Consider the following 15,143-nt stretch of genomic DNA (forward strand, 5'->3'; position numbering starts at 1 on the left):
TAGCTATTGCAAATGTTATCTAAATTAATAATTTATTAATCTTACATTTTGGAAAAATCTTGTATTGTTTTTTTTTAACAATACCAGATTAAATGAAGGGATTGTAGGATTAAATTTTTTTTTATACATATTTGAGATTCTTTTATATTTTGAAATATTTATACATTTTGAAATATGTTCGTTAATCAAATTTGTGACATAAAAAGTGAACAAATGTGAAGTTTTGTTGATGTCATGAGAGCTGCTGCCTGTAGAGCAAAAATGCAAGCCAGATTATAATATTAACCAAATTAATATTTATTTTTAACCTTTCACTCAAATTATATTTTAAAATGATATTCTATCCATTCATATACACACACAACCATTATACAATTATATCATGCATCTCAATATTGAAGTAAACACAAAGAGAACACATGGATTCATGTTTTTATTTTCATTTAGATATGCATTTACACGCATATTATAAAGCAAATATACAAATACCAAGCTGTTCTGAACAAGTTAGAAATCAATCGGCCCTAGCCTCTGAAGTAATATTCGTACAGATATGGGCAGGAAGGCTCAAAACAGAAGAAGAAAAAAAAAAACACTAAAGAAATAGAAGGAACAAAAAAAAACAAAAAACAAAGCAGCTTGTGGCATTGGATCAGTCCCGAGAGATTTACTGAGCAGCACCAGAACGGCAGCGAGAAAGACGAACAGAAATCAACTCTTGAACTAGACTCGTGCGCTCACGGCATGGCTGTACACGCAGACGGGACTCGGATGAACAGTGCAAACACACGGGTCAGAGCCTCGAGTCCGCGGAGGCGTCCGGAAACTGTGAGTGCGTTGAAGTGTGCAGGGGTCACAGGGGTGACGAGTCGTCGTCGGTGAGCCTGAGTGCTGTCTTTGGTAGGCGGTCGGTTGTGAAGTCCCCGACTGTTTAACACAGGGACGAAAGGAAACGATGCCACGCCGCCTAGCTAACATTCAATTCAGCCTCATCCAATACATCTGAATTCATAAGACACAAACCAGAGGAACAAACATAGTTTTTCCAATGATCCAAAAGGCACCATGAGTCAATACAGATTCAAAAAGAAAAAAGAAAAATCACTTAATCGGTTGAAAACCTAAATGTGATTTCCATCATAAACTTTACAATGCAAGTAGTTTGACATTTCTTTTTTTTTTCCTAAACAGGATGCAAATTCGTTTGAATCATAAATACAAACCCTTTGCATCCACAACAGATGTTCTATTGAGAATTATTAGTGGACTTGGCTTTGCAAGGACAATTTTTTTTTTTTTTAACATGCCAGACTTGCTTCCCCCCCATATATGGGTTTGGTCAAGGGTCCCATCCTACCAGCAGGGGGCGCGACACAGCTTCATTCAGCTTCTCATTGGCTTTTCAACTCAGAAGCAGCACCCTGCACAGGGCTTGAACTTCTTTTCCCCAAAATGGAAAATAAGCAGTGACACTAGATGAGAGAAATGAAAACAAAAAAACCCAAGAAATTAAAAACACAATCAATCATGTACAAGAATCATTGCTGTAAAAAGGGAAATCTACTATTGCCTGGTCCCTCATGGGCTCATCTTGTATGAACATCTCAAAAAGAGCATCCGACTCCCCCCTGACTTCCTTGGTGCCTTTGATGCATATTCCTTCAACTAAAGCTATATGCTGGGTAACTGAGAGTATATGTGTGTATATGTGTGGTGAAGGTGCCTGAATACACGGGTCAATCATGTGGAATCGGTCAAGAACAAGTCATGGTCATATTTCATCCCAAAATCACAGAGTAAGAAAATATATTTAAAGAAAACGAAGCTAATTTGAAAATCCCATTCTTATTACTGTAATGGAAAACATGGAATACATTTAAATCACGGTAGTGTTTATTGTACTGCCTTTATGCAGATTTAAATAACTGTTTTACGGTTATACAAATACTGTATTATAGTAATAAAAAGCATTGGGAATTACACTTCAAAAGAGGAAGTACAATACAATACAGGAAGAAATGTGCTTGTTCACCCAGAAATTACAATTGCCACCATTTACTCGCACTCCTCTGTGGTATACAAAAGATATTTTGAAGAATGTTGGCAACCAAACAGTTTCGGTTCCCATTATATAGACACTGGTCAATGGGAACCAAAACCTTTTCCATCACCAACATTCTTCAAAATATCTTTAGTGTTCTGCAGTAAAAAGAAAGTCATGTAGGTTTGGAACAACATGAGGGTGAGTATATCAGGACAATTTCAATTTTTAGGCGGACTATGCCTTTAATTACCATGAAATTGTCATAATACTAACTTGTCCTGAACAGAAGCTTCATTTCATGTATGAAAGGAATTTTTTTTCTTTCTTTTTGTTCCTTTTGATTTTGGGATGAATAATGAGCCGGACATGTTTTGTAAGATTCATCCACACACTTGTTCCTCACTGGGGAAGTTATTCATCACAGCGACCCTGAACACTGAAATAGAGGCATGTGTGATTGACAGCTACATTTCCATCAGTATCTGAGCATCACTTGCCGCCCTACATTCATCCACTGCTTTTCCGAATCTTATCTGAGCTTTAGTCCAACTCTATGCACAGACTGACAGGCCTTTATGCAACCTGTCAATCAAACAATAACCTTTGGTCACGGTGAACTTTGTGAAACCTTGTGGCACATCCTGCCCTTGACTAGTGTAAATAGTGGCGTTCCATCTCCAACATTCAAATGATCATCCAACCGGGACGTTAAACCTCCCATACAAGCTTTAAAATCTTTAAATTCAGTGTGCAATCCTTGGTAATAAATTGGGTGACGAGGTTAGCTGTGAAAGCATTTGGGTCAACTCAACCCGTCTGGTTATATCTCTGTTTGAATGCAGGTGTTGCGCACAGGACTAGCTGGCTGAGGAAGGTTGTTATTGTGTTCTTTAGGGGAGCTCTGGCCCGCGCCAGCCGAACAGATTAAACTCACATTCTCCTCTGCAATGTAGCACAGGGGACGTTCTGCTGCCCCGTCAGGGGTAAGAGGGGCTACCGCAGCTTGTGGGAGGGTCCCAGAGGCGGGACAGTTTTCCAGCCGGTCATTCTCGACCTCAGGAAGAGGGCTGACTGCTCCACCTGTGTTGGGATGTCGGATGTGAGACTCGTAGCAAGGGGGCCTGCAGGCGTCCAGGTCAGAGCAGCTGAACTCTGAGAAGTGGCTGGAGTGCGAGTCGGCCACAGATGGCAGGCTGCCGCTCAGAGAGGGCGAGTCCAACTCACTGGAATTGGTGCTGCGGCGCTCTAGCAGCTGGGCATCAATGTCTTCACGGGTCTCGTTGATCTTGGTGCCACCGCTCTTTTTGCGCAGCTTTCCTTTACTCTTCTTCCCGGAGGAAGAGGACGAGGTGGAGGATGGCTCCTTGGCCCAGCGAGAAGAAACGCACTTGCCCTCGTGCGGACAGCCAGAGGGGCAAACGCTGGCCCCGTGCCCTCCACTGCTGCCATCGTCCATACTGCTGCTACCGCTGTGGTGCCTGAGCTTCCCTCGCTTAGATTCCACATCCACCTGCACCTCCATACTGTTCCCATCTCTGCTGCACAACAACAGACAACTATTAAGTACAGCTCAACTAAAGCCCCTGATATTACCTCATTATTACACAAACAGATTTGTTGAGCAGTCTCAAAGTGCTTGTAAACTATGACTAAATTGTTATAAATCAGTTATAAAAATACAGACCTGTCCAGAGGCAAGTAGGCATTGAGAATGGATCCAGCCATTGCTTTGGTACTAGCGTTGTCACTGATTGTCCCCAGACTGACGGTACCAGACTCCCCACTCAGACTGCAACGCTCCTTTTGAACATCAGCTTGAACCTCCAACCTGAGATAAACAAACAGCAATTTAAGGCTTGTTCACACCAATCTTAATGTTCAGCATAAATTTAGCATTTTTCCATTGGCTTTTGGATTATAGCAGATAATAGGCTCTATGACCAACTAAAATGTATAATTCTTATACATTGTGTTCATCATGATAATCTTCACACATAAACACAACTGTAAATTTTACAATCAGCAGTAGGGGTGTAACGATTCATCTACTACATCGATGTATCGATTTATTTTCCTATGATCTAACTACATCGATCTGTGCTCTGCAAGTTGGCCTTCCGAACGACATATATCCATCTAACATAGTTTTAAAAGGTAATCAATCGATTGTGTCGATCATAGGAAATAACGCATTGGATTTAAGCACGTCAGACTTTATATGGATGTTTTTTCTTAGCGCTTTTAATGATAAAGGCGTCAAACGTTACTTGATTCAGTCTGCCTATCTGTGACATCATCGCCTCGCACCAGCAGCAGCAGCGCTAAGAAAACAAAACATAGCATGGCGGATGGCAGAGAAGCCAACGAGCGAGAAATTATCAAGCCACCAGGAGAAAGAGCTACCTGTACTTTCAACCCTTGCTTGTTACCTGTGCATTCCTGCACCAGTGTGCCAGCAGAGCGAGTTTTAGTACAGCTGGCGACATAGTGAACGAACAGAGAAGTGTTCTGCGGTCAGATCATGTTGATATTTTTGAAAAAGAAATCTGTAGAGTCATTGAAGAGTAGTTGGTTACATTTTATCTTTTGTTAAATATTGTTTGTTTATTAAACAGTAGTAGCAGGTTCAGCCAGTTTATTCAACCTAAAGAAATGTTGGTTGCACTTTATTTTTGATATTAATATTGTATTTGTATTATTTTAATGTTGTAAAACAACAGCAAAAGTAGCAGGTAAACCTACTATTAATTAAACCTGAAGAGAAGTTAGTTGCACTTTATTTTTGATATTAATATTATAATATTTTTATGTTGGAAAACAAAAGCAGAAGTAGCAGGTTAACCTACTGTTGAAATGTTGGTTGCACTTACTGTGCTTTTATTGAAAATGTATTGAATATTGAAAATGAGAGCAGAAAAGGTTAACTTCCTGTTAATTCAACCTAAACTGTTGCACTTTATTCAAATAAAATTTGAATGCATTTGCCATTAATTGTTGTTTACTTGTTTGTTTAAATACATAATTAATTGATACCTGATTCCCTTACAAGAAACAAAAGGAATCTAGGAAACTTCACCTGCACTGACCAGTATCCAGATATTTATTTCAGTCACACAATTTTTGGCTAAAAAGTTACTGAATCGATTTCAAGTCACTGAATCGTTTCGGATCGTATCGTTCTAAATGAACCAATATCGTCCTTGAATCATATCGACAACCTCAAATCGTGATACGAATCGAAGTTAAAACGAATCATTACACCCCTAATCAGCAGTAGTAAACCGCTAACTATAAACTACATATGCAGCCATCAGTGAGCTTCTGTCTTTATTTAAGAAACATTTTGCCTGAACATTTGAGTTAGAATAGTTTGCAGGGGCATGATTATAAACACAATGAGGCTGTGAAAGCAGACTAGTGAGTAGATGAGAATAAGTGTTTAGCGTGAAGATGTTTAATGTTCCAGAGAACCTCTGTAGTCCCATTTAGACAGTTACAGTTAAAGCATCAAAATGTACTCACATCCTTGCCGGGAGGTCATTTTTTTCTGTAAAAAACTGACCTGTTAAAGCAGTTGACCATGGCACTTCCTGACAAGCTGCCAGTGATGCTGGCCCCAGCAAGTGCCATAGTGCTTGCGTTCTCACTCAGGTTGTCTCTCATTGCTCCAATACGCTCCATGTGGCTCCCGCTGGCACTCAGACTGCCTGTCAGACCCCCTACACTGCCCTCACCGATGCTGGGGTTATGCCTGGTCTCTGCTACTGAAGTGGTGTCTGTTGAGGTAGAAGGGGGACATTACAGCTGTTAATAAAATCTCTGGAGCTATACTTCTGATTGTATTTGTTCCCATAATGTGTCAAACTTCTATTTGAAATTTGCACCTACAAACATGATTAGGCCCCTATGATTACCATCATGTGGAAAATACAGATAGATTAGTAGGATCCAGCTATAAAAATGTAATTGAGTAATTTCTTTGGGAGAAATAAAGCAAATTTTGGGCTATAACATTAATCAAATCATGAAATCGACTAGCAACTGAGAATACCAAAGTGCAAAAAGACTGCAGGTCTCTTTGAATGCAGGTCTACTACATACAAACTCAAGCACACATGACGCTCATGTTTTTTCAGCGACTGCAGTAGTGAACATATGAGCTATATCTCCAGTCACTTCACCATTTCATGTGATAAAACGATCAGATATGCAGAGAAACTCAAAGTCTTCACTTCAACTCGCCAAAATAAAAGTGAAACTATGACAGAAATATATTACTATTATACAATAGAACGTACTTCTCAAAGTAAATAATAATAATTTATGGAATATCGGTCATAACATTCCTGTATTGTTTTAATTTAAACAGTAAACCTCAGTTGTTTATCACTTTGTTAGCCAAAAATAAAAACTGTTCAAATTTCATTTGATAAGCAATTTAATTAATCTTTTAAAAGGTAAAAGTTATGCATTATTTGATTAAGTTTGGTAATACAATTGGGCCCCACTTAATATTATGTGGCCTTAACTACTATGTACTTGCATCAAAAAATATATACAAGTACAATGTACTTATTGTGTTCATATTGTATTGCAAAACACTTTTGCTGATATTGAGGTGGGATACGGGTAAATTTAGGGACAGGTGTGGTGGTATGGGTAAGTATAAGGGTAGGGTTTGGAAAGTGTAAGGAAAGTGTCAACAGTGTAATTATAAATTGTAACTACAGAAATTACAGATGTAATTACATGTAGGGAATTTTTAAAAATGTAAGTACAATGTAAAAACATGCATGTCCAAATAAGTGCATTGTATCAACTGATTAATTAAAATTTTAGTACATAGTAGTTAAGGCCACCTAATACAAAGTGGGTCCTAAAATTGTATTAAATCATAAAACACAAAATACATAAAAATGAAAACAGACAACACAGAATAAAAAAACATTACATGAGAACAATTATAGTTTAAATCTTAATAAATTATTGAACTGTAGAAGTTCAAAAGCTATTTTTTCCCAGCTTTACCTGAGCTTCACGGAAACAACAACAACTTGATCCTTGAGTATCAGTAGTTGTGTCTGGAAAAGGATAAACTCAAGGTCTCTAGATATGGCCCACCTTCAACGATTCTAATGGGACCTGTTTTACCCGGTAAATCGTATACATTCATGCACAGTCCAGGAGGAACACTTTAAACTAGAACTTCAAACATTTATATTAAGCCTGAGCGAGGAGGAGAGAAAGTGTGAAATGTGATAGACAGAGAGAGACAGAGAGAGAGAGACAGAGAGAGAGAGACAGAGAGAGAGAGACAGAGAGAGAGAGAGAGACAGAGAGAGAGACAGAGAGAGAGACAGAGAGAGAGACAGAGAGAGAGACAGACAGATTCTGAAGTCTTTTAACCTATGTTTGGCTTCACAGAACTATTACAAAGTTGTTGTGAACAGCCTTCAGTGAGGTTCACTCACCAGTCACAGCAGCTCCGGTGCCCACGTTCATGTCGTTCTCATCATCAAACTCGATGCGCACACCTTTTCCATTCCCCGCAGACACGCCGCAACCACCGCTACGGCACAGAGAGATGGGCACCACACCATAGACGTATGCCAACATGATGGGCACTCCAATCCCTATGCAGACACAAAAAATAATGGTTACACAATAGTGCTACACAAGTAGTACAGCCACCTTTAAACCAGATAGATTACCAATTAAATAAGCATTTCCTGAAGGATATACCAGGACAAGGCAGCAAAAGAAAAGTGTTGAGGGCTGTTCACTCCAAAGACAATAACTATAAACTTTTAATAATCTTCTAATTCTATAAAAATAAGGAAGGCCTATATAACAATAACAAAATAGAGGAACAATATCATTGCAATCATTTTCTGCATTTATTTCCCAGCTGATCAACAATCACAACCTTTACTCATCAAGTTATAGTTATTGTTCTTGGTTAAACAGGCCCTTAGTATTAAATTCAAACTCAATCTTAATTTTAGGCTTTGGCTGTGCAGTGCAAAGGCAGCTATAAACAGTTAAATATAGCCAAGGAAGACCAATAACAATTCACCATCCAAATATTACAATGATGTCAGTGTTGGTTACATTTTAAATAATGAAAAGGTCAACAGGATATTTTACATTTGAACTCATACTTTAAAGGGTTAGTTCACCCAAAAATGAAAATTCTGTCATTAATTACTCACCCTCACGTCGTTCGAGACCCGTAAGACCTCCGTTCATATTCGGAACACAAATGAAGATATTTTTGTTGAAAGCTGATGGCTGAGAAAGGCCTCCATTGGCATTCAGTACACTTATACTCCCAAGACGGATAAAAGGCACTCAAAACATCGTTACAAAGTCCATCTCACCACAGTGACTCTACAATAATCTTACGATGCGACGACAATAGTTTTTGTGCGCAAAAAAAATCAAAATAACACCTTTTTCCAACTTGTTACTGCCTTCCGTGTGTGCCTCCACGACGCATGCGCGAGAATATGACGCAGATCCGGCGTTCGGACAGATGACCCAGAAGTGATTTGTTTACAATCAGAGGAAGACGCGCGTGTCTCAGCTGTTGGATTCTACATTGATCGTGCTTTAGGTCTCGGTGTAGTGCTCAAAATGGGGTTAGAGTGTGCATTTCATGGAATCCCGAGCCCCGGCGCTACGTCATATTCTCGCGCATGCGTCGTGGAGGCACACGCGGAAGGCAATAACAAGCTGGATAAAGGTGTTATTTTGATTTTTTTTTGCGCACAAAAACTATTGTCGTCGCATCGTAAGATTATTGTAGAGTCACTGTGGTGAGATGGACTATGTAATGACATTTTAAGTGCCTTTTATCGGTCTTGGGACTATAAGTGTACTGAATGCCAATGGAGGCCTAACTGAAGCCTTTCTCAGCCATCAGCTTTCAACAAAAATATCTTCATTTGTGTTCCGAATATGAACGGAGGTCTTACGGGTGTCGAACGACATAAGGGTGAGTAATTAATGACAGAATTTTCATTTTTGGGTGAACTAACCCTTTAATTTAATCAAATTAATACAAAACAAATAAAAGTCTTTATGTTAAGCTAAATTACTTGTAGCCATTTGATACTCAGGGTTATGAGATCAGAACAAACAAAGTTCTTTAATAATAGTACAAAAGCAAACTGCTGTAATTCAAAGCAAAGAGACTCATTAGGCAGAAAAAAAAGAAAAGTTGAGTCTGCTTACCGACAGTGACAGCGGCAACCACTGGAGACACGATCACTGACAATGTCACCCCGCCGGCTATGACAAGGTTCCTCTTGTGCTTGGAGATGTCCTTTCCCTCATAACGATTATGAATCTGAAGTAGATGATTCAAAGAATGAGTGAATAAGCATATCTGTCTGCCATCATACTGCTCATGCACATTCGTTATTCTCAATTCAATTACACTTTGGTTACTCATAACGCTAGCATAATTTCCAACTTGATGATCTAACAAGAGTCTATTGAAGAACAAACAAGGCGGATAAGTGTGTGATAAGACATGTAGGTCGTCATATTTCACAATGCACAGCTTAGTTAGAATTCAGGTCAGACAAACAGACCCTTATGGAAATCCCTTAATAATGAAATTCAGATTGAACAGCGCATATCTGAAGAGCTATTAATCATTGTAAAAAGTGACCCAGTTTGCAGTGGGATCATCTGGTTCAGAGACGGGGCTGCATTTTAACTCGAACATGAAACCAAATCCTAAATGTAGTACACAAATTATACTACATGACTGTAATTTGGCATAAATCTCAAATCTATTAATACAGATGTAAGAATAACGCTTGCCAAACTGGTTTCAACATGGTGGCACTATTCTAACAGGGTTAATAATAAGCAACAGTGTTTTTCTAGTCAGATAAAATGAAGGCCCTTTATTATCTTGTAGTCACGACAAAGGAATTCAGAGAAACTGGTTCACAAAAGGATTTGTCATTGGAAATACAGTCAAATTAAAAGAAATCAACTGACGTATATTTAACCCATGCCATGTGCCAATTAGTTGCCATTCAAAATTAAGGTTGATAATGCAGGAACTGTAATGGTTTTCTAAATGATAAATTACATTAGATAAGTTTGTCCATGATTATCAAAACATTAGAATTCATAAAAGGTTTATTGAAAATATATGATGGCATTGTACACCGGCAACGATATATGATTTTTTAACTCATTTTAAAACTAGATAGTGGACATTTTGAAGGGTCAGATCAGATTATACAGAAATAAATTTGATATCACAACATGGCTTTGTACGACTATCAAACCGCAAAAGGCATGATTTAAATAAAAGCATCTATGCAAAAAATCACTCAAATAAAAGCTTTTGGTTTAACATTAAAAATACAGTAATCTTAATTTTTTTTTATTTTTTCAGTTGTTCTATGTAAATATTTTATTAAACATTTTGTATTTTATTCATTTTAATATTTTATCTATGTACACTGGCAATATTTTATTCAATTTTTATTTTGTGTAATCTATTCATTTAAACAAATTATTAATTATAAAAAAAATCATTCTTTTTTAGAGTCCTTTTGAATTGGTCAAAAACAGTAGGACTGTGACCAATTTAAGGTTACTGATAGAGGTTTCCCAAATCTTTCAGCCCTAATAAGATTTTATTATTTATTTATTTGATTGTTTAGTTAACAGGGACAATGCACATTAATAAAACATTTCTGTAAATGCACCAGAATTAGCCTAAAGGCTATTTTTCATGATGATTTGCACCCCAAACAAAGGCTGTTTTTTTGTTAGCTTTTTTTAAATTATCTTTTTCTTCTCCCTACAAATTAACCCCAATTTTTCTAAAATCATTAATTCTTTCCTAATACAACTACTCAAGTCATGCATCTTTTGATATCACAATAAATACTGCATAAAAACAAAATATTGCAGAATATAAATCAGTTTTCAATATCAAGCATTCCTAGACGTTTTCTAATCCAAGCTACATATATACGTAAAGCCACATTTCAAACACTAAATGAAAAGCCAAAATATGGGGCAGGTATAAAATTCGGTAATCCTCTAATTGTTGTGCTGTCCTCACGAATTCAGCATCCTGCAGGATTGTCATGATAAGAGGAAACAGAGACAGAATTTTCAGTTCTCAGTCCTCTTATTCCACAATGACAGCTACTCTGTTGTTGTAGAAGAAAGATTCTTGGCACCATGCTGACACTCATTATTACTATGGCAACCAATGTAGATTCAGCAAATATGACTAGACTGTCTGGAGGTTTGAAAAACAAATCGAAATTGGGTGCAGCTGAATTGAACCTCACTTTTCATTCTCAAAATTCAAAGAGTATTTGTTTTAGCCACACACCTTTCTACCAACATACACGGGAATCCCAATAATCATAGCTGGTATGGCAATGCCAGCAATCAGTGCAATGCCAACCGGAGCACCCACAAGTGTCCCCAACTGCCACAGGATTTTCTTCTTCCTGCTCCAGGGCTTCTTACCCCAGAACGTGCATCCTGAAGGACTGTGTCAGAAATAGAGAAATTAAACCTAGAAATGTAACCTTAGCATAAAAAAAAAGAAGTAATATTCTTTTTAACTTTAACCATCATCCGTTCTCACATAGTGTCAATAATGCAGATAAAGTATGATGTCATTTGGCCCTATATAGTGAACACTGCAGTGGTCTTCAGTACACTGACCTTAAGTAGTGCAGGTCAGAGATCTCCTTCATACACAGCCAGCAGAACTCACAGCCACAAACAGCGCATGTCATGTGATTACAGCTCCCATCGTTCATCTTAATGATGTAGGCCGCACAGCGGGGACATGGCTTTATGTCATCAGCTTTAGAGACAAACACCGTGGTTAAAAGCACTCCTTGTTGACGTGTATGAGATTCCAGACGTTCTCACACCAATTTGGCATCATCATTTGGTATGTGTACAGCATGTGATTTTAGAAGGGAGAGATGACATACTCATCCAAGTGAGCGTTTGAATGGTTTAAAGTGATTTGATTTTAAAGAAGTGACTCAAACTTTGTGACAAACTCTGTGTCAGACTTTAGTGAGACCCACATCTGACATAACAGATATTACGCCAATAAAACAGACCCAACATTGATGTCAAGTGGTCACTGGCCTGCACCATAAGCCCTAATGTGAAAACACATCTAGGTGTGTGTTAGTGTGTGTTTTGTGGGTTTACCAGCAGCGCCACTCTCCTGGCTGTAGCTGAGTGATGATGATCTGAAGGGTCTCAGCCGGAGGCTCTGAGCTCTCTGCTGTCGGGCGGCGTCACAGGTCTGATTTGGGTGCCACAGCTGTTTACAGTGGTAACAGAACTCCGTTCCACAGCCCTCGCGACCACACGTGATCTTTGGACAGCTGGCACAACCGAAGGCAATGACTGCATACCTGTCAAATCAAACAGACAAATACTTTCACAGCTATACACGAACATATTAGAAAAGATGCATTAGCTCATACATTTCTGAGGGTACCCATCTAGCAAGAAAATTCAAGATCAATATTAGTTCATGTTTGTTCATCATCCAAAACAAATGTCATGTTATATAACTGCAGCTATCTGGTAACATCATGTGGAGGTTTTTTTGGCCCATCTAGTTTAACAGCCCCGCTAATTCAAACTGATGGCATCAATTACTGCAGGCAATGGCCATTGTGATCCGATCACTATTAATGAGAACCTATTAAATGAAGCAGGAAGTTGCGATTGTCTGCAGGGATAATGGCTGTTGGAAAGTCACAAGGGGGCAGACTGAGTGACCTGAGAGACAACAGTGACAGGATTACTATGCTAACTGATGCGTGCGCTAGACAGAAAAGTTGCATTAGCGCTTATAACACTCATAATGTGATAAAGCACTAGAAGCTAAGAAGCTTGAATATGCGCTATAGGATCAGTCAGTTATTCCAGCAACAAAAGACATCATCTCAGAACCTCTTGAAAGAGTCTTATGTTTGCATGTGGACTGACATAATTACACAATTTCATTTGATACTAAAGAAGCTACAACTCCTTGGTGCAAACCAGATGCCATTTGGTGAACTGTCGGTTTTCAGCCAGAGAAAAGCCTCCATGACATCTGTTTCCACAAACAATGTGGCCTTTGTTATTAGAGTTGCCCATATTTCTAGAGGAGTCCGAGATTGTAAGAGTAAACACAATGCTGGAGACATGAGACACCCCCTGTCTGATCTACAATCAACCCAAACAAAAGACAGTAATGTCAAAATAAGGATAGTGACATCATAGGAAAAAAGTCACACAGCATGAAGTCTTTCCACTGACCGGAAAATATATGCAGATTTTTAAACATTGTATTGTGTCTTCCAAGCCAGCCCTAAGGTTGCTCTGACTGATTGGGCGCCGATCATTATCGGCCGATAATAGCTTTATCTAGTTTAATCGGTGGACTCCATAAAAGCCAATCAGATGAAGCAAAACAATTTTTTATGAAGTAAGACTATTCTTCTATGGATAGCTAAAATTGCTTCACTACATTAACCAGTCTGGCAGTTCTACCAGGTGTTTGAAAAGGACAATCAATTTGCAACGCCTTTGCGGAGACATTGTAATGACAGCAATCCACAGCAATGACAGCAAGAAACTAGAGCGGTTACATTTTATTGCATTTCTTTCCTTCACAGCGGTGCACTTTCCTTCCTCCCTAAAGCCCAAACTTAACGTCCAAATCGGCTGGATAAGTGATTGTTGTAAAATACAGTCTACTGTTGCTAAACAACAGGACGTGCTCAATATTAGAGTTATTAAACCCTTAATTAAGCCACAAAAGCGATGCTGTTTCCCAAATGCTTTCTGTGCACACGCTCTGAGACGGAGTAGAACACAGACAAGCCAAATGAACTTTGAGCTTCGGGTTCGCGCCTGTACGGTTAAGAACACACAGAAATAGTGTCAAAATGTCCGGCTTGGTGAGTATTAGTTTAAATACTGACAGTTGGGAAATAAAATCGTATATGTAACAGTATAAATCGGATCAATGCAATCCATCTGAAAGTGACACCAGCCTAATATTCCTGCTGCCGCCTGTGTCAATGTTAAACAAACAACAAAAGACTCACTTATTGCTCTTTTGTAGATTTATTAGGATTAATCTATATTTAATTCACACAGTAAAGACTGTGCAGTGTTGATTTACATTTGATTACTTTCTGTTGATAAAGACAGTTCTGTTTTTTATTTTATTACTGCTATATTTGTTAAGCTCAAAGCTGTTCCTAACCACCTCTAAGATAGTGAATTGAATGTGTTACAAGCCAATAAATAGAGCTGCCCATATTTTCTCATCTCTTAATTTCTTTTATACTTAATGCACTGTTGTTAAGAATAGTATTACTTTAGTGATTGGTATTAGGGCTGTCACTTTACGTTCGAAAATCGATTGCACAATCGATCGGACCAACCAACACAAGTTTCGAAAACGAAAATAGGGAATCGATTTTAACCAAATACGTACACTATTATTTTTGAACGAATTAAACAAATAAAAAAGGACCCGTGGAGTCGGAGCCATGCAGCTCGAAATCAAACAGGGGAAAGACGGCCTTAACAGCAATGGGGGATCTGTTTGGTGACATCTACACAAGGGGCTACGAAAGAGTGAGTGAATGACGTCGAAAGTGACCTCTTACAGGAGATATTGATTTATGAAAAGGAACCACCTTTGCCAGCTGACAGCGACCCGCTTTTGTGGTGGAAGATTGGCAGTTCGAAATAGCCCCACCTTGCGCAGCTGGCAATGAAGTACCTGAGTGTCCCTGGAACATCAGTGCGGTCGGAGCGCGTCTTCTCAACAGCTGGGCATATAGTGAATAAAAAACGATCTGCTCTGGACCCCGAAAATGTTGATAGACTTGTTTTCCTGTCCAATAATTTGTAATAGAGCCTTATTTGCACGTTTCATCAGTAACGCCCGCATAGCCTACGTGTCGGTTACGTTCAATTAAAAAAAAAACACATGGCCTGTTCGCAAGCTAAGTTCATTCAAAGTTTCATTTTGAACGGTTGAATAATTACGTTAAATTATTATCCA

General features: G+C 38.6%; 1 protein-coding gene across 6 annotated transcripts in view; it reads right to left on the bottom strand.

Annotated features, from left to right (window-relative positions):
• Positions 1-415: 415 nt before the first annotated feature.
• Positions 416-15,143, bottom strand: part of rnf19a (ring finger protein 19A, RBR E3 ubiquitin protein ligase) — a 57,664-nt gene continuing 42,936 nt past the window's right edge. Inside the window, exons 3-12 of one of the 6 annotated variants that reach the window (XM_079829518.1) lie at positions 12,272-12,480; positions 11,765-11,909; positions 11,424-11,586; positions 9,281-9,395; positions 7,516-7,677; positions 5,607-5,820; positions 3,729-3,872; positions 2,979-3,579; positions 1,358-1,472; positions 422-1,002 (exon numbers count right to left, since the gene is read on the bottom strand). In XM_079829518.1, the coding sequence (XP_079685644.1) occupies positions 1,392-1,472; positions 2,979-3,579; positions 3,729-3,872; positions 5,607-5,820; positions 7,516-7,677; positions 9,281-9,395; positions 11,424-11,586; positions 11,765-11,909; positions 12,272-12,480 (1,834 nt within the window). In that variant the 3' untranslated portion in view covers positions 422-1,002; positions 1,358-1,391. Of the gene's footprint in view, positions 1,473-2,380; positions 3,583-3,728; positions 3,873-5,606; positions 5,821-7,515; positions 7,678-9,280; positions 9,396-11,423; positions 11,587-11,764; positions 11,910-12,271; positions 12,481-15,143 lie in introns of those variants that run through there. The other 5 variants (XM_079829516.1, XM_079829517.1, XM_079829515.1 and 2 more) reach the window with 5 other exon arrangements.

The sequence above is a fragment of the Gobio gobio genome, assembly GCF_949357685.1.
Source record: "Gobio gobio genome assembly, chromosome: 11".
Taxonomy (NCBI): Eukaryota; Metazoa; Chordata; class Actinopteri; order Cypriniformes; family Gobionidae; genus Gobio; species Gobio gobio.